Source organism: Oncorhynchus masou, chromosome 31, assembly GCF_036934945.1.
Source record: "Oncorhynchus masou masou isolate Uvic2021 chromosome 31, UVic_Omas_1.1, whole genome shotgun sequence".
In the NCBI taxonomy this organism is placed as follows: Eukaryota; Metazoa; Chordata; class Actinopteri; order Salmoniformes; family Salmonidae; genus Oncorhynchus; species Oncorhynchus masou.
This window is the reverse complement of record NC_088242.1, coordinates 82,866,240-82,893,186: the sequence shown is the minus strand read 5'-3', so window position 1 is coordinate 82,893,186 and position 26,947 is coordinate 82,866,240. Positions and strand designations below refer to the sequence as shown.

The following is a 26,947-nucleotide window of genomic DNA, read 5'->3' as shown; positions in this document are numbered from 1 at the left end:
GGGTCTTGAGGGTTCTGAACTCGGTCTGGATCTTGAGGGTTTTGAACTCAGAGTGGGTCTTGAGGGTTCTGGTCTGGGTCTTGAGGGTACTGATCTCTGTTTGGGTATTGAGGGTTCTGATCTCGGTCTGGGTCTTGAGGGTTCTGAACTCTGTCTCGGTATTGAGGGTTCTGATCTCTGTTTTGGTATTGAGGGTTCTGATCTCGGTCTGGGTCTTGAGGGTTCTGGTCTGGGTCTTGAGGGTTCTGATCTTGGTCTGGGTCTTGAGGGTGCTGAACTCGGTGTGGTCTTGATGGTTCTGATCCCAGTATTGGTCTTGAGGGTTCTGAACTCTGTCTGCGTATTGAGGGTTCTGAACTCATGTGGGTCTTGAGGGTTCTGAACTCTGTCTGGGTATTGAGGGTTCTGAACTCGGTGTGGTCTTGAGGGTTCTGATCTCAGTCTGGGTCTTGAGGGTTCTGAACTCTGTCTGGGTATTGAGGGTTCTGAACTCGGTGTGGTCTTGAGGGTTCTGATCTCGGTCTGGGTCTTGAGGGTTCTGAACTCTGTCTGGGTATTGAGGGTTCTGAACTCGGTGTGGGTCTTGAGGGTTCTGATCTCGGTCTGGGTCTTGAGGGTTCTGATCTCGGTTTGGGTTATGAGGGTTCTGATCTTGGTCTGGGTGTTGAGTGTTCTGATCTCGAGGTGGGTCTTGAGGGTTCTGATCTCGGTCTGGGTCTTGAGGGTTCTGATCTCGGTCTGGGTCTTGAGGGTTCTGATTTCGGTTTGGGTTATGAGGGTTCTGATCTTGGTCTGGGTGTTGAGTGTTCTGATCTCGAGGTGGGTCTTGAGGGTTCTGATCTCGGTCTGGGTCTTGAGGGTTCTGATCTCGGTCTGGGTCTTGAGTGTTCTGATATCGGTCTGGGTGTTGAGGGTTCTGGTCTTTGTCTGGGCCTTGAGAGCTCCAGTCTGACTACTTGTATGTTTCTACAGCAGGGCCAGTCAAACTGCCCCCCTTAAACCCTACCACGGTCGTTTTCATTAGGGAACACCGTAGCAAAGCGTTGTGCAACAGAAAAAAACAAAAACAAGCCTTCCTTATTGGACAAGTTCTGGTAGTCCCTCTCTGTTTCAGTCCGTTTGGTGCCTAATGAACAGGACCCAGGTCTAGACCAGGGCGTAGTCAAACTGCCCCCTCTCTGCACCCTCTTTGTGTTCGGTCCAGGAGGAGGATGGCATGCGGCTGTAGGGGTCCAGCAGGATGCGGAAGCAGCGCACCAGCAGGAAGACAAGGAAAAGCATGAGGAGCCCCACGAAGGCAAAGGCCGTCCTCTGCTCTGCGTCACCCCCCACCAGAGGAGGACTGCTGGGGGCCCCAGGGAGGGAGGGCCCAGGGGACAGCAGCAGCTCATAGTCCAGAGTGGGGACATCATTCATCCTCCAAGGGGTCCGGTGGCAGAAATGGCACACAAATTGGATGGTGGGGGTAGTGGGCCACAGGGGTACGGATGGTGGGGGTAGTGGGCCAGAGGGGTACGGAGGGACGGATGGACAGTGATATGTTCTATTCAGCCTTTGTTAATCCAGGTTAGTCTTTTTTTGATGAAGTGTCTTCTTCAAGAGAGATTTGATCTTGATACCTTCTGACAGGGTGATAGACAGACAGTATGATCAGTACCAGTACCTCTTCCGCTCACAGTGACCGACCCATAGGCAGTAGTAGATGACTACAGAACATGTGTTTATCAGAGCCCTGTCGTATCCACTCTCTCACACAGACATCCACCTTGACAGACCGGACATGACACAGGCACCTGCCAGTGTGGATAAACACAGCAGTACAGCACAGGGCAACAGCGTACTGTACTAGTAGTACTACCCAGGTTCCTCAATGGGAGCTAATTGTGTACAGATGCGATATACCCAGGTGTTGTCTGTAGTGGATGCTAATCACAGCCAGGCGAGACGTAGATGTGTAAACGAGCTGACAGCATGACAGCAGCATGCGCCTGTGTGTGTGTGTATATATTTGCGTAAACAATATGAGAGGCTAAAAGGCTAATCAGATCAGAGGGGGGGGATCAGTGGAACAATGATGCTGAATGTGAAAGCAACGCACAGCATTAGATGCTAAGTAAGCCTTTTCTCCAGGGAAGGGGCAGTTAGTGGGTTTGAAAAGCAGAGCTCTGTCTATAGCCCAGTGTGGGTCTAACAAGTAAACACTCTCACCCTGCGGTCTCCCTATATAGTGTGTACTTTTAGGATTAGATACGTGGTGAAAGATGTCCGTCTGACTGTGAATGGGTTTGAACAGTCAGTGATGATAACTGTCAAAGGCCCTGAGTCCTCGGTAGGGTATTACTGTGTTGAAGAAAAGGATCCTCTGAGAGAAGAGTTGGTTTCCTCTGGTGTCCTAAGCCAAGCATTAATCCAGGTCTGTAACCCAAGACTAACTGCTTCTCCTCCACTCGACTTCACTGCTTCCTCCCCTTAAAACACAACCTGGAAGCACAAGAAACACAGTCAACATTCCCATTATGATCACTCTGACTAACATCAACATAATGTTGTATGCATTAATTATATGCGTTTTGGGACTTATAATGATTAGGTTGAAGGTTGACGCACACAACCATGAGCCTTAATAGACCATAGCCAGAACAGAGAACATTAAAACCCTCCAAACTCCACTAAATACTCTAATCAAATCAAATCACATTTTATTAGTCACATGTGCCGAATACAACAGGTGTTACTTATGAGCCCCTAACCAACAGTGCAGTTTTAACAGTGGCAGTGGTGTGGAGAGGGGAGAGGGGAGAGGGGAGGGGGGAGGCAATGCAAATAGTCTGGGTAGCCATTTGACGAGATGTTCAGGAGTCTTATGGCTTGGAGGTATAGGTTATTTTAGAAGCCTCTTGGACCTAGACTTGGCGCTCCGGACCGCTTGCCGTGTGGTAGCAGAGAGAACAGTCTATGACTAGGGTGCCAGGAGTCTTTGACATTTTTTAGGGCCTTCCTCTGACTCCGCCTAGTATAGAGGTCCTGCATGGCATGAAGCTTGGCCCCAGTGATGTACTAGGCTGTTCACACTACCTTAAGTAGTACGTTGCGGTCGGAGTCCGAGCAGTTGCCATACCAGGCAGTGATGCAACCAGGATGCTCTCAATGGTGCAGCTGTAGAACCTTTTGAGGATCTGAGGACCCATGCCAAATCTTTTCAGTCTCCTGAGGGAGAATAGGTTTTGTCGTGTCCGCTTCACGACTGTCATGGTGTGCTTGGGCCATGTTAGTTTGTTGGTGGTCTCTTGTTGTTGGTGATCAGGCCTACCACTGTTGTGTCATCAGCAAATTTAATGGTGGTGTTGGAGTCGTGCCTGGCTGTGCAGTCATGAGTGTTAGACTCAGGTGAATAAATAACAATAACATTCTGCCATTTCCCAGCTGCTGTAGTGAGTATTACACTGACATTCTGTTTGATTACACTAATTTACTGGATGATTATAGCAGCATTAGAAGAGCATTAGCTGTAATGAATAGATGCTTCTCAACAATGATGGGTGGTTCCACCAATCCGGTACCTTTTGTGAAGGTTAACTTGGTATAATAATTATTTTTTTAACATTCTGTCATAAAGAGCAGATGTTCAACTTCATAAAAAAACATGTTTTCCCATCTCAAAAGGTGTTAAATGTTAAAAAAGACTATAGTAAGTGCCAAACAAAGTAACAGGGTTGACGGTTTCATCTTAAATCAACCATAAATCTCCTCGTGACAGGGAGAATGGAAGCATGTTGTGTGCAACGAGGAGTGGAAATTGACTGCAAAAATATATATATAAAATTTTAAAAAACGCTAAAACAGTTCTAGCCTGACTATCTATGGGTTGACATGTTATGCTCGATGCACTCAGTTTTCCACCACAAAACACCAGAAAATGGCCACAAAGAGTAGAACCAGCTCACCTGCTTTTACAATATGATTTGACTATTAAATGTTCAATGTTTCATTTCAAAAATATATTTTGTAGGGAATAGTTTCACCACATTAAAACATAACAGGGTTGACCTTAAGATGAGGGACAGATATAAATGAATCACTATTCACATGAAATTCATTCTAATCTTCAGAAATGACTCTTCAAAGCAACAAAATAACTAGGACTTTATAATAATTGTAAAACTTGGAGAAATGTTGGGATTATTCCTATTAGTGACACAGGGTTGACGTAGGGACATGTTAAAATGCTGCATATTGGCATGTTACTGTGTGGTCTATATTACATTCAATATAACAGGCTTTTAAAATTCAGTATTGGTGCACAATTTCGACTTTAAATATCAAAAGGCACTCTTTTTGTGGAACAACCCTGATAATGCAAATTCATTCATCAGTGCATTGTTTCAGCAGCTCATTTGCTCATTGAAAGAAAAATGTGCAATCAAATGGCTTCTCATTAATTATATAAATCTCCCTGTCGACCGGAACGGGTTTCAAATCAAGAGGGCGTGAGAGTGAGAGCAAGAAAGAGAGAAAGATAGGGGAGATGGATGGACAGAGCAAAAGCACCTGCAGTGAATGAGCATAAGTATGGAGAATCAAGTGGAGGGTTGGACAGAGCCAGGTTGGAGTACAGTTATAGCATCCTCTACCTCTCCTCTAACTAGCCGACCTTGGCCATGATTCACACACAACGCTGACACATTACTGTATCTAGAAAGAAGTATGTAACATTGTACAGTCGTGGCCAAAGGTTTTGAGAATGACACAAATATTAATTTCCACAAATTAATTGCTACTTCAGTGTCTTTAGATATTTTTGTCAGATGTTACTATGGAATACTGAAGTATAAATACAAGCATTTCATAAGTGTCAAAGGCTTTTATTGACAATTACAGGAAGTTGATGCAAAGAGTCAATATTTGCAGTGTTGACCCTTCTTTTTCAAGACCTCTGCAATCCGCCCTGGCATGCTGTCAATTAACTTCTGGGCCACATCCTGACTGATGGCAGCCCATTCTTGCATAATCAATGCTTGGAGTTTGTCAGAATTTGTGGGTTTTTGTTTGTCCACCCACCTCTTGAGGGTTGACCACAAGTTCTCAATGGGATTAAGGTCTGGGGAGTTTCCTGGCCATGGACCCAAAATATCCATGTTTTGTTCCCCGAGCCAGTTATCACTTTTGCCTTATGGAAAGGTGCTCCATCATGTTGGAAAAGGCAGTGTTCGTCACCAAACTGTTCCTGGATGGTTGGGAGAAATTGCTATCGGAGGATGTCTTGGTACCATTTTTAAAAATGTATTATTATTTATTACAAAAAACACAAGGAAGGAGTAACATTAAAGTTTTCGAACATGAAGGACAAACAATACAGCATCAAGACACTATCAAACATGTATCAGTCTTTCCGCAACAGAGCCATCCTTATGTGTGAGGGTGCGTGTGCATGATTTTGATATAAAATATCTGTCATAGTTTCCTTTCTCATGATCACAATCTTGTGAAACCCGAACCCTCCAAGATCCCCCCCGCAGTTCCCCAATAGCTGTCCCTCAACCATTCGAGACCCCTCCCACAGTCCCCCCCAGAAGAAAAAATAGTTGAAATACAATTAACTCCATTCCCCACCCCCAATAATCCCCCAATGCACCAACAACCAAGAGAATGAACTAAAGAGAAAAAAGGAAAAGACAGAAGAAAACAGCAAACAACAATGCAAAAAATGTGTAACTAGCCTCCTGGGTGGCGCAGTGTTCTAGTGCTAGCTGTTGCCACCAGAGACTCTGGGTTCGCGCCCAAGCTCTGTTGCATCTGGCCGTGACCGGGAGGTCTGTGGGGCATGCACAATTGGCCTAGCGTCGTGCGGGTTAGGGAGGGTCTGGCCGGTAGGGATATCCTTGTCTCATCACGCACCAGCGACTCCTGTGGTGGGTCGGTCGCAGTGCGCGCTAACCAGATCGCCAGGTGCTCGGTGTTTCCTCCGACACATTGGTGCGGATGGCTTCCAGGTTGGATGCGCACTGTGTTAAGAAGCAGTGCGGCTTGGTTGGGTTGTGTATTGGAGGACACATGACTTTCAACCTTCGTCTCTCCCGAGCCCGTACGGGAGTTGTAGCGATGAGACAAGATAGTAACTACTAACAATTGGATACCATGAAAATGGGGTAAAAATGTTTTTTTTAAACACACACAAATGTGTAACTAAATAATACATTTAAAACAAAGGACATCAAGGACAACTGAAATCATAACAGCAATGCCTACTGTATATGTTTGTGTGCATGTCTGGCACTATTACATGTATGTGTGTGTTGTTTTGAATGTGTTTATTTGAATGAGAGTGTGTGTATAGGCATCTGTACAAACACCTGCACGGCATCTGCCTCAGGCAAACCGGCATTAGTTGTAAAAAGACTGCCACTTCACTTGTCTCCAGTTCCACATACCAACACTCAGCTTCCCTCATCCCATCTCATCTATCTCTGCTGGCCACCCACTTCGTGTTTCTACGCAACACATATCTTTCAACTATGCTATAATGTTTAATGTACAATTTCAATCTATCTAATCAAATAGAATCTACAGATTGCATGTGGAAGATAAATACTTTTACTAAGAGTATTAGTATATTAGTAATTGACTGACCCGGTATCTCCTAACAGTACTATTTCTAGGGTCAATTTTAGATCAATGCTATGCATTTTCAGCCATTCCTAAACCTGAGACCAGAAACAGGCTACCTGAGGACAATACCAAAATAAATTGACTATTGGTTCTGTATCCTCACAACAAAATCTGCAGAGCTTCGATGATTTTATGCCCCAAATATTCAACATTTTGTTGGTGGCAAGAATTCTATATAATAATTTTAGCTGAAAAGCACAAAGTCTTGAATCTGGTGTTGTTTTATATATCAAATCATACACGCTGTACCATGGAGTCGGTACATCAAAAATCTCTTCCCAACTATTTTGCAATCTGTATGGCACAGTTGTCAACATCCTGGTCCTCAAATGAAACTGGTATACTTTCCTATTTATGCTATTTTTATTCCCCTGCCAGTTTTGATCCTTTATATTGGACAGACAGACCAGTTCCCTACCTCCTCCCGCTGCCACCCGCCTCCTCCATTTTTGGGGCAATGCTGTAATCAATTGGTTGTACTCTTGGATTGAGAAGACCTTCCTGTAGAATTCTGATAACTCCATGAAGGACATAACACTACTATTACAATTTACAATATCATTTAAGAACAAAATACCCATTTCAAACATCTTTCCCATAAATACAGGTATTTTATCAACCAGCACAATTGAGTTCAGCCATAATATTTGTGGTAATATTTGTTCTCTTTCTAGGGGGATGAAATTGAAATTGTATCCAGCTCTGCAATGCTTGTTTGAAAAAGACAGATATTTTGAAAAAATAATAATTTTCAATTAATCGAAAATGAGACATGGCAATCTGCACAAAGGCAAAAAGGCCATTTTTGAACAATGGATGAGCTTTTCTTAGTCATCTACTTGAGAACCATGTAGTGTTCAAATAAAACTTTTGAATGAGTGAAGATTTTAGAGAGAGGTTTAGTGCTTTTATATTTAATAATCTCAACACACCCAAGTCATATTCATTATATAGACAGGCTCGTTTTATTTTGTCTGGTTTAGCGTCCTAGATAAAGCAAAATATTTTTTGCTCATATGATTTGAAAAACGAATCATCGGGCAACGCCATAAGTAAGTGAGTAAACTGAGATATGACTAAGGAGTTAATCAGGGATATTTTTCCATAAACAGACAGGTATTTACCTCTCCATGGTTGCAGGATCTTGTCTATTTTTACAACTTTTCTATTGAAATTCATTGTGGATGTCACAACTTCTGCCGAAGTCGGTCCCTCTCCTTGTTCGGGCAGCGTTCGGCGGTCGACGTCACCGGTCTTCTAGCCATCGTCAATCCACCTTTCATTTTCCATTTGTTTTGTCTTGTTTTCCCACACACCTGCTATTCATTCTTCATTACATGTCGTGTATTTAACCCTCTGTTCTCCCCATGTCTGTGTATGTAATTTTTTATTGTCAGGTTGGCACTCTTCCGGCTGGAAGTAAAGCCACAGTAAAGTACTTTGTCCACTCATCTCTGCTCTCCTGTGCCTGACTTCCAATGCACCAGCTACACCCACACCTTGACGGTGGAGAGCTTATTTATATATTTTATGATATGAATACAGAGTATGTCTACTTCACCATCAGCCCATTTTATAGGTAAGCTGCAGGGTAATGTAAAAGTTTTATTTTTTAAGGATCCAATGCGTATTATTGTACATTTATCATAATTAGGGTTTAGTCCAGAGAGTACAGAAATGTTATCTAGATCTTTAATGAGACATTGTAGGGATCTAGCTTGCGGACTTAACATAAAACTTGAGTCATCGGCATACATGACACCTTTGTTTTTAAGCCTTGGATTTCTAATCCTCTAATGTTGTTATTGGATCTGATTTTAATGGCTAGCATTTCGATGGCCATAACGAATAGATACGGTGACAGCGGACACCCTTGTTTAACTCCTCTTGACAATTCAAAACTCTCTGAGAAGTTATTTACTATTTTACACCTGGGGTTGCTATACATTATTTTTAGCCATTTTATAAGAGAATTACCGAAATTTTAAAAATACAGGCATTTATAAATCAAATCCAGTCTTACTTTATCAAATGCCTTTTCAAAATCCGCTATAAATACCATTCCTGGCTTCTTATTAGTTTCATGATGTTCTATTATTTCTAGTAGTTCTCGTATATTATCTCCAATGTATCGTCCATGTAAAAAACCTGTCTGATCGGGATGAACAATATCTGGTAAAAACCCTTTTAATTCAGAGTGCTATGCATTTTGCTAGTATTTTTGCATCACAACATTGAAGTGTAAGGGGCCTCCAGTTTTTTGATAAACTGGGTCTTTATATTTGCCATCTGGGTCTTGTTTTAATATTAGAGAAATCAGACCTTCCTGCTGAGTACCTGAGAGATGGTACCATTCTTTATTCATGGCTGTGTTCTTAGGCAAAATTGTGAGTGAGCCCACTCCCTTGGCTGAGAAGCAACCCCACACAAGAATGGTCTCAGGATGCTTTACTGTTGGCACGACACAGGACTGATGGTAGCGCTCACCTTGTCTTCTCCAGACAAGCTTTTTTCCGGATGCCCCAAACAATAAGAAAGGGGATTCATCAGAGAAAATGACTTTACCCCAGTCCTCAGCAGTCCAATCCCTGTACCTTTTTGCAGAATATCAGTCTGTCCATTATGTTTTTCCTGGAGAGAAGTGGCTTCTTTGCTGCTATTCTTGACACCAGGCCATCCTCCAAAAATCTTCTCCTCACTGTGCGTGCAGATGCACTCCTGCCTGCTGCCATTCCTGAGCTAGCTTTGTACTGGTGGTGCCCCGATCCCGTAGCTGAATCAACTTTAGGAGACGGTCCAGGCACTTGCTGGACTTTCTTGGGTGCCCTGAAGCCTTCATCACAACGATTGAACCGCTCTCCTTGAAGTTCTTGATGATCCGATAAATGGTTGATTTAGGTGCAATCTTACTGGCAGCAATATCCTTGCCTGTGAAGCCCATTTTGTGCAAAGCAATGATGACGGCACGTGATTGACAGAGGAATAACAATGATTCCAAGCACCAGTCTCCTTTTGAAGCTTCCAGTCTGTTATTCGAACTCAGTCAGCATGACAAAGTGATCTCCAGCCTTGTCCTCGTCAACCCTCACACCTGTGTTAACGAGAGAATCACTGACATGATGTCCGCTGGTCCTTTTGTGGCAGTGCTGAAATGCAGTGGAAATGTTTTATGGGGATTCAGTTCATTTGCATGGCAAAAATGGACTTCGCTATGAATTGCAATTCATCTGATCACTCTTCATAACATTCTGGAGTATATGCAAATTGCCACCATACAAACTGAGGCAGCAGACTTTGAAAATTAATATTTGTGTCATTCTCAAAACTTTTGGCAAAAACTGTACATTGTCATCCCTGCTAATACTATTGTCTACCTCGTAGACTTGCTCTCTCTTCCTCCCTCTCTCCCTCCATCCCTCTCCTCTCATCCTCAATCACCAGCTCCCCAGTGGTCTCCACTTCTGACACACAGCTCCCTACAGACTCTGACTGGCTGCCTCCCCAGCTGTAAGGACTGGCTACATGTATGATTACACACAGCACTATGGTCTTTCATTAAAGTACTACATCTGAGAGCTTGAGTGAAGGAACTTTAATATAAAGTGAGAATGGGCAAATTGTGTGTGCGCACCACAGCAACCAGAGACAGATGGCAGACCCACACCACACACAACTATTACATCACAAAACAGTATGCAGGCATGCAGACTAGCCTGACTAGCTGAGTGTCTGATGCTACAGAGTCATACATGTCCCTCAGCATGGGGGTTCATCCCAGACACGTGCACACCAGGGTTTCTGTTAGGAAAACGTAGCGCCAGATATTTGACCTGCAGCATTTCAATTGACCGGACATTTGAGAAATTGACCTGACCCATATGCATTGGGTGCGTAACCTGATTAGGGTGTCCACCCACAGTGCTCAGAATGACAGAAATCACAATTATATTATGATAATTCATCTAACAGAACATGCAACTCGAGGATGCAACGGCATATGTCCTTCTTACCGAATTTTGATGTGCACTTTGAGATGTTAGAATAACGATCCACGTTCACTTTTCCTCAATCAACTAGACGAGTAAAGAACAGCAAAATCACAAACCTATGTCAATCTACTATCCTCCATATTAGAAAATGTTACCTATTCTATTAGTCAGCTTGTCATTCTGTGCGAGAACGAAATAGCCTACCTAAAAGAGACTCTGGGACAGTTATAGGACAATAGATCCCAAACTCATACAACCAGTAGACCTCGGCATTACAACAAACATCTCAAGCTCAAGGCTGATGCAACAGAAGAGGACGTTTAGCTTAAAATGTTGATAAACTATTATTTCTTCACATTATAAGCACAGCAATGCCCACTAGGCAGTAGGCTACACTTGAATGACAAGAGGAACACCTATGTGAGAATGCTGTTCATTGACTACAACTCAACAACTCGTTCAACACCATAGTCCCCTCCAAGCTCATCACTAAGCTCAGGAACCTGGGACTGAACACCTTTTATTGCAACTGGATCCTGGACTTCCGGACGGGCCGCCCCCCAGGTGGTAAGGGTAGGCAACAACACATCCGCCACACTGACCCTCAACACGAGGGAACCTTAGGGGTGTGGGCTTAGTCTCCTCCTGTATGCTCTGTTTACCCATGACTGTGTGGCTGCGCACGACTCCAACACCATCATTAAATTTGATGACGACACGACGCTGGTAGACCTGAACACTGACAACAATGAAACAGCACACCTGGCAGTGTGGTGCCAGGACAACAACCTCTCCCTCAACATCAGCAAGACAAAGGAGCTGATTGTGGACTACAGGAAACGGAGGTGCGAGCACACCCCTATTCATCAACGGGCTGTAGTGGAGTGGGTCGAGAGCTTCATGTTCCTCGGTGTCCACATCACTAAGGAATTAACATGGTCCACATACACCAACACAGTCATGAAGAAGGCATAACAACGCCTTTCCCCCCTCAGGAGGCTGAAAAGATTTGGCATGAGCCCTCAGATCCTCAAAAAGTTATACAGCTGCATCATTGAGAGCATCTTGACTGGCCATATCATAGCTTGGTATGGCAACTGCTTGGCATCCGAACGCAAGGCGCAACAAAGGGTCGTGCTTACGGACCAGTACATCATACTGCCATCCAGGACCTCTATACCAGGCGGTGTCAGATGAAGGCCCTAAAAATGGTCAAAGACTCCAGCCACCCAAGTCATAGACTGTTCTCTCTGCAACCGCACAGCAAGTGGTAACGATGCACCATCTGGAACCAACAGGACCCTGAACAGCTTCTTCCCCCAAGACCCTGAACAGCTTCTTCCCCCAAGACCCTGAACAGCTTCTTCCCCCAAGACCCTGAACAGCTTCTACCCCCAAGACCCTGAACAGCTTCTATCCCCAAGACCCTGAACAGCTTCTTCCCCCAAGACCCTGAACAGCTCGTTATGGTGCACAACCGTCACCATCGTTACGGGCACCTGCGTGTCGTCAGACTCACCTGTACTCCATCACCTCCTTGATTACCTTCCCTATATAAGTCACTCCCTTTGGTTGCTTCCCTATATATGTCACTCCCTTTGGTTCCTTCCCTATATATGTCACTCCCTTTGGTTCCTTCCCTATATATGTCACTCCCTTTGGTTCCTACCCTATATATGTCACTCCCTTTGGTTCCTTCCCTATATATGTCACTCCCTTTGGGTGCTTCCCTATATATGTCACTCCCTTTGGGTGCTTCCCTATATGTGTCACTCCCTTTGGTTCCTTCCCTATATATGTCACTCCCTTTGGTTCCTTCCCTATATATGTCACTCCCTTTGGTTGCTTCCCTATATATGTCACTCCCTTTGGTTCCTTCCCTATATATGTCACTCCCTTTGGTTCCTTCCTTATATATGTCACTCCCTTTGGTACCTTCCCTATATATGTCATTCCCTTTGGTTCCTTCCCTATATATGTCACTCCCTTTGGTTCCTTCCCTATATATATGTCTCTCCCTTTGGTTACTTCCCTATATGTCACTCCCTTTGGTTACTTCCCTATATATGTCACTCCCTTTGGTTCCTTCCCTATATATGTCACTCCCTTTGGTACCTTCCCTATATATGTCATTCCCTTTGGTTCCTTCCCTATATATGTCACTCCCTTTGGTTCCTTCCCTATATGTGTCACTCCCTTTGGTTCCTTCCCTATATGTGTCACTCCCTTTGGTTCCTTCCCTATATATGTCACTCCCTTTGGTTCCTTCCTTATATATGTCACTCCCTTTGGTACCTTACCTATATATGTCATTCCCTTTGGTTCCATCCCTATATATGTCACTCCCTTTGGTTGCTTCCCTATATATGTCACTCCCTTTGGTTCCTTCCCTATATATGTCACTCCCTTTGGTTCCTTCCCTATATTTGTCACTCCCTTTGGTTCCTTCCCTATTTATGTCACTCCCTTTGGTTGCTTCCCTATATATGTCACTCCCTTTGGTTCCTTCCCTATATATGTCACTCCCTTTGGTTCCTTCCCAATATATGTCACTCCCTTTGGTTCCTTCCCTATATATGTCACTCCCTTTGGTTCCTTCCCTATATATGTCACTCCCTTTGGTTCCTTCCCTATATATGTCACTCCCTTTGGTACCTTCCCTATATATGTCACTCCCTTTGGTTCCTTCCCTATACAAGTATCTCCATTTGGTTCCTTCCCTATATATGGCACTCCCTTTGGTTCCTTCCCTATATATGTCACTCCCTTTGGTTCCTTCTCTATATATGTCATTCCCTTTGGTTCCTTCCATATATATGTCATTCCCTTTGGTTCCTTCCCTATATATGTCACTCCCTTTGGTACCTTCCCTATATATGTCATTCCCTTTGGTTCCTTCCCTATATATGTCACTCCCTTTGGTTCCTTCCCTATATATGTCACTCCCTTTGGTTGCTTCCCTATATATGTCACTCCCTTTGTTCCTTCCCTTTGTCACTCCCTTTGTTGCTTCCCTATATATGTCACTCCCTTTGGTTCCTTCCCTATATATGTCACTCCCTTTGGTTCCTTCCCTAATATATGTCACTCCCTTTGGTACCTTCCCTATATATGTCATTCCCTTTGGTTCCTTCCCTATATATGTCACTCCCTTTGGTTCCTTCCCTATATATATGTCTCTCCCTTTGGTTACTTCCCTATATGTCACTCCCTTTGGTTACTTCCCTATATATGTCACTCCCTTTGGTTCCTTCCCTATATATGTCACTCCCTTTGGTACCTTCCCTATATATGTCATTCCCTTTGGTTCCTTCCCTATATATGTCACTCCCTTTGGTTCCTTCCCTATATATATGTCTCTCCCTTTGGTTACTTCCCTATATGTCACTCCCTTTGGTTACTTCCCTATATATGTCACTCCCTTTGGTTCCTTCCCTATATATGTCACTCCCTTTGGTACCTTCCCTATATATGTCATTCCCTTTGGTTCCTTCCATATATATGTCACTCCCTTTGGTTCCTTCCCTATATGTGTCACTCCCTTTGGTTCCTTCCCTATATGTGTCACTCCCTTTGGTTCCTTCCCTATATATGTCACTCCCTTTGGTTCCTTCCTTATATATGTCACTCCCTTTGGTACCTTACCTATATATGTCATTCCCTTTGGTTCCTTCCCTATATATATGTCTCTCCCTTTGGTTACTTCCCTATATGTCACTCCCTTTGGTTACTTCCCTATATATGTCACTCCCTTTGGTTCCTTCCCTATATATGTCACTCCCTTTGGTACCTTCCCTATATATGTCATTCCCTTTGGTTCCTTCCCTATATATGTCACTCCCTTTGGTTCCTTCCCTATATGTGTCACTCCCTTTGGTTCCTTCCCTATATGTGTCACTCCCTTTGGTTCCTTCCCTATATATGTCACTCCCTTTGGTTCCTTCCCTATATATGTCACTCCCTTTGGTTCCTTCCCTATATATGTCACTCCCATTGGTTCCTTCCCTATATATGTCACTCCCTTTGGTTGCTTCCCTATATATGTCACTCCCTTTGGTTGCTTCCCTATATATGTCACTCCCTTTGGTTGATTCCCTATATATGTCACTCCCTTTGGTTACTTCCCTATATATGTCACTCCCTTTGGTTCCTTCCCTATATATGTCACTCCCTTTGGTTCCTTCCCTATATGTGTCACTCCCTTTGGTTCCTTCCCTATATGTGTCACTCCCTTTGGTTCCTTCCCTATATATGTCACTCCCTTTGGTTCCTTCCCTATATATGTCACTCCCTTTGGTTCCTTCCCTATATATGTCACTCCCATTGGTTCCTTCCCTATATATGTCACTCCCTTTGGTTGCTTCCCTATATATGTCACTCCCTTTGGTTGCTTCCCTATATATGTCACTCCCTTTGGTTGATTCCCTATATATGTCACTCCCTTTGGTTACTTCCCTATATATGTCACTCCCTTTGGTTCCTTCCCTATATATATGTCTCTCCCTTTGGTTACTTCCCTATATGTCACTCCCTTTGGTTACTTCCCTATATATGTCACTCCCTTTGGTTCCTTCCCTATATATGTCACTCCCTTTGGTTCCTTCCCTATATATGTCACTCCCATTGGTTCCTTCCCTATATATGTCACTCCCTTTGGTTCCTTCCCTATATATGTCACTCCCTTTGGTTGCTTCCCTATATATGTCACTCCCTTTGGTTGATTCCCTATATATGTCACTCCCTTTGGTTACTTCCCTATATATGTCACTCCCTTTGGTTCCTTCCCTATATATATGTCTCTCCCTTTGGTTACTTCCCTATATATGTCACTCCCTTTGGTTCCTTCCCTATATATGTCACTCCCATTGGTTCCTTCCCTATATATGTCACTCCCTTTGGTTCCTTCCCTATATATGTCACTCCCATTGGTTCCTTCCTTATATATGTCACTCCCTTTGGTACCTTCCCTATATATGTCATTCCCTTTGGTTCCTTCCCTATATATGTCTCTCCCTTTGGTTACTTCCCTATACGTCACTCCCTTTGGTTACTTCCCTATATATGTCACTCCCTTTGGTTCCTTCCCTATATATGTCACTCCCTTTGGTACCTTCCCTATATATGTCATTCCCTTTGGTTCCTTCCCTATATATGTCACTCCCTTTGGTTCCTTCCCTATATATGTCACTCCCATTGGTTCCTTCCCTATATATGTCACTCCCTTTGGTTCCTTCCCTATATATGTCACTCCCATTGGTTCCTTCCTTATATATGTCACTCCCTTTGGTACCTTCCCTATATATGTCATTCCCTTTGGTTCCTTCCCTATATATGTCTCTCCCTTTGGTTACTTCCCTATATGTCACTCCCTTTGGTTACTTCCCTATATATGTCACTCCCTTTGGTTCCTTCCCTATATATGTCACTCCCTTTGGTACCTTCCCTATATATGTCATTCCCTTTGGTTCCTTCCCTATATATGTCACTCCCTTTGGTTCCTTCCCTATATGTGTCACTCCCTTTGGTTCCTTCCCTATATATGTCACTCCCTTTGGTTCCTTCCCTATATATGTCACTCCCTTTGGTTCCTTCCCTATATATGTCACTCCCTTTGGTTCCTTCCCTATATATGTCACTCCCTTTGGTTCCTTCCCTATATACGTCACTCCCTTTGGTTCCTTCCCTACATATGTCATTCCCTTTGGTTCCTTCCCTATATATGTCACTCCCTTTGGTTCCTTCCCTATATATATATGTCACTCCCTTTGGTTCCTTCCATATATATATATGTCACTCCCTTTGGTTCCTTCCCTATATATGTCACTCCCTTTGGTTCCTTCCCTATATATGTCACTCCCTTTGGTTGCTTCCCTATATATGTCATTCCCTTTGGTTCCTTCCCTATATATATATGTCACTCCCTTTGGTTCCTTCCCTATATATGTCACTCCCTTTGGTTGCTTCCCTATATATGTCACTCCCTTTGGTTCCTTCCCTATATATGTCACTCCCTTTGGTTCCTTCCTTATATATGTCACTCCCTTTGGTTCCTTCCCTATATATGTCACTCCCTTTGGTTGCTTCCCTATATATGTCACTCCCTTTGGTTCCTTCCCTATATATATGTCTCTCCCTTTGGTTACTTCCCTATATGTCACTCCCTTTGGTTACTTCCCTATATATGTCACTCCCTTTGGTTCCTTCCCTATATATGTCACTCCCTTTGGTTACTTCCCTATATGTCACTCCCTTTGGTTACTTCCCTATATATGTCACTCCCTTTGGTTGCTTCCCTATATATGTCACTCCCTTTGGTTCCTTCCCTATATATATGTCTCTCCCTTTGGTTACTTCCCTATATGTCACTCCCTTTGGTTACTTCCCTATATATGTCACTCCCTTTGGTTCCTTCCCTATATATGTCACTCCCTTTGGTTACTTCCCTATATGTCACTCCCTTTGGTTCCTTCCCTATATATGTCACTCCCTTTGGTTCCTTCCCTATATATGTCACTCCCTTTGGTACCTTCCCTATATATGTCACTCCCTTTGGTTCCTTCCCTATACAAGTATCTCCATTTGGTTCCTTCCCTATATGTCACTCCCTTTGGTTCCTTCCCTATATAAGTATCTCCATTTGGTTCCTTCACTATATATGGCACTCCCTTTGGTTCCTTCCCTATATATGGCACTCCCTTTGGTTCCTTCCCTATATATGTCACTCCCTTTGGTTCCTTCCCTATATATGTCATTCCCTTTGGTTCCTTCCCTATATATGTCATTCCCTTTGGTTCCTTCCCTATATATATGTCATTCCCTTTGGTTCCTTCCCCAGGCGTCATTGTTTCAGTTTCAGTTTCATGTCTGCATTGTTTGTTTTTTTGTATTATGTTTCGTTTATTGATTAAATCACTCACTTCCTGAACTTGCTTCCCTAATCTCAGCGCACATCTTTACACTTTGGCTAATAGAAAATTAAATACATTTGATTTGAAAAACAATAGAACATGAGAGAATAGGCTACTGGTTTCAATGGAAGACTTTATAAAATTATTGCTTCTGCATTTCTATGGTGGGATTTTGGCTAGGCTACTTTGAAGCAAGGAAAGACATACCTCATATGTAGTAAAACATTCACGTTTCAAACAATTAAGTAAATATTTTCAAATTGCATGCTGCCTCCAGCTCATTGCAGGTTGTCCCGTGACACACTGAAGCCTGTATACCATTGTCTATGCACTTGAACAGTGAATGGGAATTGCACTTCAATTTCTAGCTCTTTTAGTAGCTCTTTTAATCGTAGCCATAACAAACAAACAAATATTTTGCATTTAGAATTGCTGCTCATTGATTGGTCTTCTAAAAGTACGTTTCACTCCAGCAGCAACGGGAGCTGTAGCAGAAAACTAGGTTATGTATCTGTATGCTGGGCATGTGTGAAAAATAAGATATAATGACTAACAAAAATACACAAGCGCCAATTTAATGCTACAAAATTATGCAAATGACCTATAGACAGATAAGCATAGCCAGTCAAATGTATTCACATAGACTGGTATTTCCATCAATTAATAGGCTAAAAAGCATTCTTCACAATGGGATTATTTTTCTTCTCCAAGACAATTGGCCTGCATCAATTTTATTTATCATCAAAAGACGGTTAATACCGGCTAACAACCCTTGTGGACACACACAATAAGCTTGCATGCACATATGGACACACACGCATGCACGCACACACACGTACACACACAGGCATCTCAAATATTTCCTCTGCCACTTGGATGGTAGGAAGACCAGAAATAGAAACAGGAGGTAGGGATGTAGAGAGGGAAAGTAAGCAGAAACAGACTCCTGGCAGAGAATGTCCCTCTTTGGGGAATGACAAAGAAACAGGAAACACACCTCCCTCCCTGCTGAGCCTGTGGCTCCCTGCTGAGCCTGTGGCTCCTTGCTTCTGCCTGTGGCTCCTTGCTTCTGCCTGTGGCTCCTTGCTTCTGCCTGTGGCTCCTTGCTTCTGCCTGTGGCTCCCTGCTGAGCCTGTGGCTCCTTGCTTCTGCCTGTGGCTCCCTGCTTCTGCCTGTGGCTCCTTGCTTCTGCCTGTGGCTCCCTGCAGAGCCTGTGGCTCCCTGCTGAGCCTGTGGCTCCTTGCTTCTGCCTGTGGCTCCTTGCTTCTGCCTGTGGCTCCTTGCTTCTGCCTGTGGCTCCCTGCTGAGCCTGTGGCTCCTTGCTTCTGCCTGTGGCTCCTTGCTTCTGCCTGTGGCTCCTTGCTTCTGCCTGTGGCTCCTTGCTTCTGCCTGTGGCTCCTTGCTTCTGCCTGTGGCTCCCTGCTGAGCCTGTGGCTCCTTGCTTCTGCCTGTGGCTCTCTGTGTGTGACAGAGACAGAGTACCTATGAAACCGACTACCATTCAATAGGATCATATTCACCCTGAGACAAACATTTAACTAATCACCTGTCACATGTCCCATTGAGCACAGACTCAACTCCACACCAACAATGGCTATGGATTCAATCATCCAATCATAGGTGTGCTCTCAAAGGTCTCTTTCCTTTTACACTACAGTAGGAAAACAAGCTATTGATTTTACTTAGAAATTCAAGTTTGCAAGGAGAAATGTGGCAATTTTGCAAAGCTGTTTAGAGAAACCTTACACACTATCCATTTGTACATTGCTTTGTCGTTGCTTTGTCCAAAACTCGTTACAACTGACCTTGATAGTGTGCTAGATAGTGGATAACACAAAGATAGACACTCTCTCTCTCTGAGGAGTCAAGGGAAAGCATTATTCAGTGGCTATCAGTGTGTGTGTGTGTGTGTGTGTGTGTGTGTGTGTGTGTGTGTGTGTGTGTGTGTGTGTGTGTGTGTGTGTGTGTGTGTGTGTGTGTGTGTGTGTGTGTGTGTGTGTTTGTGTACAGTCACTCAGTCAGTGGGAAGGGAGGTAGGGAAGGGGCGAGGGGAGATTGTTCAGCTTATTTTCCTCCTCGTTAGTCCTCCCTCCAACCATCACGATCCATCAGGCTCGCTCGCCCACTCCATTACTCCATGAGGACACTTCCTCTCAGCTCTGCTGCTGGAACGAGTCCTCTGAGAGGTGCAGAGGGGAGACCTGCCTTATCACTCTTCATAGAACACCCGCATCTTAACACACACACACACACCCCGGGTCAGCCTACACAGGGCCATTGGTCACACCGGTGGTGACAGAGCTCATCAGAGTAAATGAAGAAATAGCTAAATGACATTTAGTTACCTTACAGGGCTCTGCTCTACCCTTTCCCTGCTCTTCAAGTGTACACACACACGCACACACAAACACACACACACACACACACAACCTGGATTAACATGGCAGGGCAATATCTTTTCATTAGGTCCAACACCATTATTGTATCATCAACCCCCCTCTAACTGCAGCACCTAACTACAGCCAAGAGAGAGAGAGAAGCAACCCCCTCCTCTAAAGATCTAAATGTCCTCCAGTCTCACAGGACTGCAGAGAATTGAATGAACCCTTTCCAATGTTGTGTTTATAAAGATGAATTGGAAGAGGAGAGAAGCCTGTCAACAAAACTCAGGTTATTTCCAGCCCCAAAATAAACTATGTTATTTGTAGGAAAATCATAAGCTGAGGAAATACAGAAGAGGCAACACAGTGTGATCCATAGGAAATCATATTGATGCCATCCATCATGGCCCTTATTGATGTGCTTCTTTGATTTTAGCCATGTATAGATAGATATACTAGTGTTTGTCCTCTACCATTCATCCAGGCAAGAGGGGACTAATTAAGCAATAAGGCCCAAGGAGGTGTGGTATATGGCCAATATACCACGGCTAAGGGCTGCTCTTATGCACAATGCTAATTGGAGTGCCTGGATACAGCCCTTAGCTGTGGTATATTGGTCATATACCACAAACCTCCGAGGTGCCTTATTGCAATTATAAACTGGTTACCAACGTAATTAATTTTATTTCATACCCGTGGTATTCGGTCTTATATACCATTCAGGGCTCAAACTACCCAGTTTATAATGAGGAGTATCTCACCAGGTCACCTTGGGCTCCCAACAACAACAAACCAACCAAATTCCAACCGTATCCAAGCCTCTCAGCTCGTTAGCGGCAGTCTATATAAAAACACTATACGCTCACCCACCTCTGTTTATGAGGTATTTTTAGAGACAACCAAAGACAAATGGGCAAATAGGCATTTCCCTTTACAGTAAGCGTTCTTCTCAGTCTCAGGCCAGGCCCTGGTCTCTGAGCCTCACTGTAGTTAATGATGCTTGCCGCTATTCAAACACTACTGTAGAGATCAAGTTGAGCAATTAAACATACAGCTGTTCCATCTTGAAGTGCCTGTTTAGCCCTCTGCCATCCTCTTCTAGTCGGCCTGCCACTTTAGTGAGAAGAGAAGCACAGTCTTCTTTTACTGAGTGTGCTTGTGTTGGTGCCTGGGCGAGTGGGGCGAGCAGGGCGAGTGGGGCGAGCAGGGGGCAAAGGGGTGGAGCACTTGAGACTGCTGACCTTTTAAAACAACACAGCGAATAAAAAGACAGCGAGATGAATTGTATATTCATACATTCTCCAGACATGTCGACTCACACATATAAATGCACTTTTCTCCCATTCACCCTCGTAATTTTGAAGTATAAGCCATTCAGGCTATTCTAGTGAGGAAACGGTGGCCTTTGGAGGTTATAAATTGTCTGTGGGTTCCCTGGAAGACATTCCTCACCGTGATACAGCCCAGGCAGAGAGAGGAGGACAAATCTGTTCTAGACAGGAGCACAATGGCCAAGCGTTTTCCTTTTACAAAGTCCACTCTGTTATCCCACAGATGCATCATGCAGACTACTCGAAGCATAAACATGATCAGTCAATTCCAATTCCAATTCCAATTAGTGTTTGGATCAGTTATGCGACAAATGTATTACAACATGAACATTTCCCGTGCTGGGATGGTGTTGTGCTAGACTCAGGGTCATCTGGTGAGAGAGGACAGCAACACACTACAACCCAGCGGGGGAGATAATCTAGTTCAGAGCAGCTGCTTCCACTCCAGGATGCTTGTGTAATATTACTGATTGTCTGAGCCGTCAGTGTGTGTCGCACCGCAGGGAGCCTGTGGCCTTCCATAAAGAGCCCATGCTGCTGATGAAGTAATATTACACTCTTTGAGGTTACTCCATGCTGACAGAGAAAACAGCCACCTCTCAGAGGGTGGGATGCAGGCATTACAAATTTAGAAGTCTCTCATTGGCACACACACACACACACCACTCAAATTCTTTCTTTCTCTCACTTCATCCATTCTGAGTTTCTATTCATCTCAATTTCCCTGTGAAAGAGCAGAACAACAAGATCCAGAAAAGACTGCGTCCCTCCAACCCTGCGTCCCTCCAACCCTGCGTCCCTACTGCGTCCCTCCAACCCTGCGTCCCTACTGCGTCCCTCCAACCCTGCGTTCCTACTGCGTCCCTCCAACCCTGCGTCCCTACTGCATCCCACCAACCCTGCGTCCCTACTGCGTCCCTCCAACCCTGCATCCCTACTGCGTCCCTCCAACCCTGCGTCCCTACTGCGTCCCTCCAACCCTGCATCCCTACTGCGTCCCACCAACCCTGCGTCCCTACTGCGTCCCACCAACCCTGCGTCCCTACTGCGTCCCACCAACCCTGCGTCCCTACGAGACCGCCAGGGTGAAGGGCAGCCTTAGAAGAGCCACTCTCCCCAGCAGTCACAGAGAATAAGACTCAGTCCAGTCAAACCCACCTGAAATACATCTTTAATTTACATCCCAAATCACACCATGAAATATTCAGTGAGACGAGGGCTTTCCAAAGTGGCAGTGAGTGAGGTAGCCTCCGACAGGGCCCCCTCTGCCGGGGCCCCCAGCCACTCATCACAGAACCCCCACGTCAGCGGAACTGCCAGACGTGTGTAAGGAGCTGAGACACCACTGAGGAAGAGGCGGCCGGAGGCGGGGCGAGAGAAGAAGAACGGAATGCTAATCCCTGTGATTCACGTCTGTATTCATGAAGGAAAGCGGACGATAGTCGGCCAGGCAGACGAACATCAATCAGAGGTATCTAGGAGGGAGCGGGTGGCAGGGTGGGCAGGAATATGAAGATGTCAGCACTCCCAAAGTCAGAGAACAGCACTTTCCTCTGTTCTGGTCCGCTGTGGGGATCAGGGAATATCAACACATATATTACACGCTCCGCAGAGCACCAACAATACAGAGTCCGCAAAGTCAAAACTAAAAATGTCCAAAGGAAAGGTTGGTAAAGGTTAGAGCAACTCTGAGACAGGATATAATACAATACATTTCAGTTTGTGATAAGAAGATGTGCTGACAGACTGGGACGGGGACGTCCCTCTTTTCTTATCTCTGGCCACAAAGTTACAAAGTCTTTGAAATGAAATTAAGTGAAAGGGCAGTTGAGGACTAAAAATGTTAATAGTCTGGTCAAACTGGTAGCTAGGCTATACAATACATGCTAACTGTCCAGATCCAATTCACAACAGAAGGCATAAATTGAGCACTAACGAATGGATTAAGCAAGAAAGTGAAGTCCCCAAACACAGGATGTTGGTAAAGTCAGAGAGTCAGTAAACTGATCTCTGGGCTAGGGAAATCCTCAAGAATCTCGGAATACTATCTCTCAAAGAAATGCAGCCCAAACACATTTAGAGAAGAAAGGGAGAGTTTAACAGAATATCTCCTAACTGTCAGCAGATTCTAGTCCTAGAAGGCATTGTGCCACAACACAAAGGCAAGTTTAATAGGGCCGGTTTGAGAGGTTAAAGGGCTATCTGTAATGGTGCTCCACACGCTCAGACGAAGAGAGGAGATCATAAAACCTGTCCCAGTGTCAATTATCAAATGGCTCCAGAATATAGGGACGATGAATATTTGAAGAGCGATCTCGGCAAGAAATCGAAACCCTGTGTTTCCCAATCGAGGTTAGAGTTCCATGACCGACGGCTCTGTTCTCTTCCATTCATATAACTGTAGATGCAGATACGGCTGACGGAAACAGTACGTGCAGCTGCTGGCAGCTACGGCCTTTTGGGAGATGCCAGCTTCTGTTCGAGGGAATAAAGGATGTTAGACATTCAAAACGCAGTGTGTGGCCACATCTGAACTGGCGCTCAAAATTGAATCCCACCACAGTGTGACATTTTCATCATGTTAGGAGCTAGCAAGCTACTGTAAGGCAGGTTTACTCTATAACACAGTTCCTATGTATATATAAGCATTGAGAGCAATAGTGAGAGATGATAAGTGCTATGGAGTGGATAATAGCAGGAGCTCAGTCACCCTGTAGCACTTGACAAGGACATGAGTGCTTTATTAGTGTTAATCCCACAGGTTTCCTCCTTGTCGCTCCTCAGATTACTGGTGTAGATCATCATTACTATATCAGACTAAAGAAAAGAAGCCTCTGATTACTCATTACAGTCAACCAGCTTCATAATAACCCAGGAGGATGGTAATACAATGCAACACAATTCAGATAAAGCCTTGGAGCCTGTAGGTCACTCACACCCAGTACAGATTTCCTCAACTCAAATCGCTCTTGGACTCCGGCAACAGACTGAGGCAATAGATGTCCGTTCTGTATGCACAGCGGGGATAGCCAATAGCACTTCCCTGATACAGCTGGCCATGCTGTATCCAATAACACACAGAGGACAAAATGAAAGATACAGTATACACATAAGCTTCTAGATCAGTGTTGGGGAGTAGTGAACTACATGTTGTCAAACTAGAAATTTAACTACATGTTGCAGTAGCTTGGATTCAAATCTAGGTAGTGTTTTCAGTAGTTAATTACTTGTTTTGCCATGTAGCGTTGTAGCTAAATATTGGAACTACACACTACTTTTTTAGCTAAAATAAAATATGGGTGAATTAGGCAAAAATGTATTTTCATTTTCGACATCAGACCTGCTTAATTCTCATTTGAAACATAGTTTTTGTGTTTAATAGGCTAAATGACACATTCTGTTCACATCTGACTCCAGTGATCTGTTCTGCAATTTGGAGTTTATGACATTTCACTAAGAAGTGTGCTTGTGTTGGAGTGTGGATGTAGTGAATGATGTAGTAACTTCAGTTAAGTAAGGTTTAGCTGTAGTATATCTTAACATCTTCAAGTGTGAAGTAATTGGTAGCTTGGTAAACTATTTTTCGAGTAGTTTACCCAACACTGCTGCTAGTGTTTCCTATTAACATCAATTATGAACTGGGCAGAGAGCATCAAGCTGGACATAATGAGGTTCAAATGAAACACGTCGTCTTAATGTCAGTTCTCATCTGTTGGTTTTGATTGGTCACACCACACCTAACCACACCTAATAGCTGCTTGGGAGGTGGATTATCTTTACAGCACCATAGATATCTACAAATATTCATTTCATTCAGGTTTTCTATTCTGGCTTGCCTGAAACAAAAAAAGGAACCTGGAAAAATGTCTAGTTGCTAACACACGCTGTCATACAATTTCCTGACATATTGGTCCACCTGATATGTGAAGCTGCAGGTAACTGCATGGTTTCAAATAACTCAAGGCTAACAGTGTTGGAAAACAGTGTGACTGTTGTTGTTGTTTGTTCGTGCTCACTGCTCCCTAACAGTCAAGTTATACACTTGTTACATGATGTATTACAGAAATATGACATTGTTGGACATTGTTATTCCGATGAAGTCTGTTCAATGTACCTGTGAATATCCAAATAGATCCCTGAATCTAGTGTTCTCTTTTTAAACTCGAAAATGATCCATGCTCATTACTCTGGTGTGATATTAAATCATGTTAATTCCCCTTGACACAAAACAATGATATATAGTTTGTTAGGTCATAGAAAGCATACTGCTTCTGCCACAATGAAAAAACATAACCCAAAAGGCAATGTATAAACAATTCCACATTATTATCATAATAAATAATAATGACTGAGAGTAACATTTTGTTTTGCTGAATAATATTATGCCAAGACAGTGGGCTATTCCCAATATTCCGTTCCAGTCAAGAGCATTCACAGAAATGTTTATTGCAGCACTTTGGCAAAGGTAGGCCTACTATGAGTAGCTAATGTGTCTTGGCATTTGGTTGAATTCACATTCTGTATTGACTATTGAGAACGACATTGACTATTGAGACCGATTGACGCAACACGGCATGACCGATTTTTTTTGCATTCGTTTTGTAGAGAGAAAAAGCTGACTATATGGCGCGTAATCTAAAGTATTATATATCACATAATAGCAAAACAAATAAAAGCTTACAACCCTCTTTAAAAGCCTCTTTAAAAGCCATTAGAAATACTGATACATTTTTGTTGCTTTTTTATCTGTAAAATGTTCAGTATTATTTTACAAAACATGGACACTTGTTGACATGCAAATGCATTTAAAACCCTGTGCCTTAACATTCATTTCCACATTACTACAGTATTTCCAAAGTCACTTCGGAAACACAGACTGACATGACCTGGTAAAATACTTTTACGCGCGCCTCAAAACCTTGCCTAAGCAAGCGGATAAGAAACAATGTCACGACAATCATTCCTGAAAACTGTATGCTAATAGTGTTCACAAACCTGAGTTCTTGAGGGGTGACAACACGTCGTTATTGTTAGAAGAGACAGGGTTGGTCAAACTTCGTGCTCTAAGATGTGCGCTCCTACTGGGAGCATGTGTTGCTCATGCGCTCTCCTGTCGGGGCGACTATTTGACGAGTGCTATTGCGCGAGTCTCTTAAAGCACCCCCACCCTCCTCTTCTCTTTCTCGGAGACAGTCATCCAATTAGAAAAAAATACAACATCACACAATACAGTAACACAAATAATGCCTAGGATAGTATTGTAATTCGAGCATGTACTTTATGTGCACATCATTTTTTATACAATAAAAATAGGCAAACTATAAACAATGTTAAATCTGATTATTAATGTATAGGCCTACAGGTGACTTTGGATCTGATGATGATACTAAAGTGTGATGACAAATGCATGTTTTCCATTCCATGGAGCACACCAATGCCAGCAGCTGTGTTCCCTTGACACCTCATAAGGCTTCAAAACATAGAGGTGGAATCAATGTACTTAACCCTTAACCCAACGTACTTAACTCTTAGCCCCTTTAGCATCGAAAATATTCACATTACTCCAGCCCTCTATTTTTAGGACTCCCCCATGAGACATTGTATAATTTGAACACTGCTTGCATCATACCACTGCTCTGTAAAGCTGGTTGGATGCCCTGCCCCACCCCCTC

The 26,947-nt window shown here is 43.7% G+C and overlaps 1 protein-coding gene across 2 annotated transcripts; it reads right to left on the bottom strand.

Moving 5' to 3' along the window:
- Positions 1–262: 262 nt before the first annotated feature.
- LOC135524573 (cortexin-1-like) lies at positions 263–26,386 on the bottom strand. Of its 2 annotated transcripts, none has more exons than XM_064952236.1 (2): positions 26,271–26,386; positions 263–2,481 (listed from the first exon to the last, which is right to left on the bottom strand). In XM_064952236.1, the coding sequence occupies exon 2, from the start codon at positions 1,414–1,416 to the stop codon at positions 1,147–1,149; it is 270 nt and encodes an 89-aa protein (XP_064808308.1). In that variant the 5' UTR covers positions 1,417–2,481; positions 26,271–26,386; the 3' UTR covers positions 263–1,146. The 2 variants fall into 2 exon arrangements, 1 of the variants encoding a protein (XP_064808308.1); XR_010452997.1 differs by lacking the exon at positions 263–2,481 and adding an exon at positions 18,123–19,021.
- Positions 26,387–26,947: the final 561 nt, after the last annotated feature.

Excerpts from the sequence above, each read along its gene's own strand:
- LOC135524573 (XM_064952236.1), bottom strand. The coding sequence starts at position 1,416 with ATGAATGATGTCCCCACTCTGGACTATGAGCTGCTGCTGTCCCCTGGG.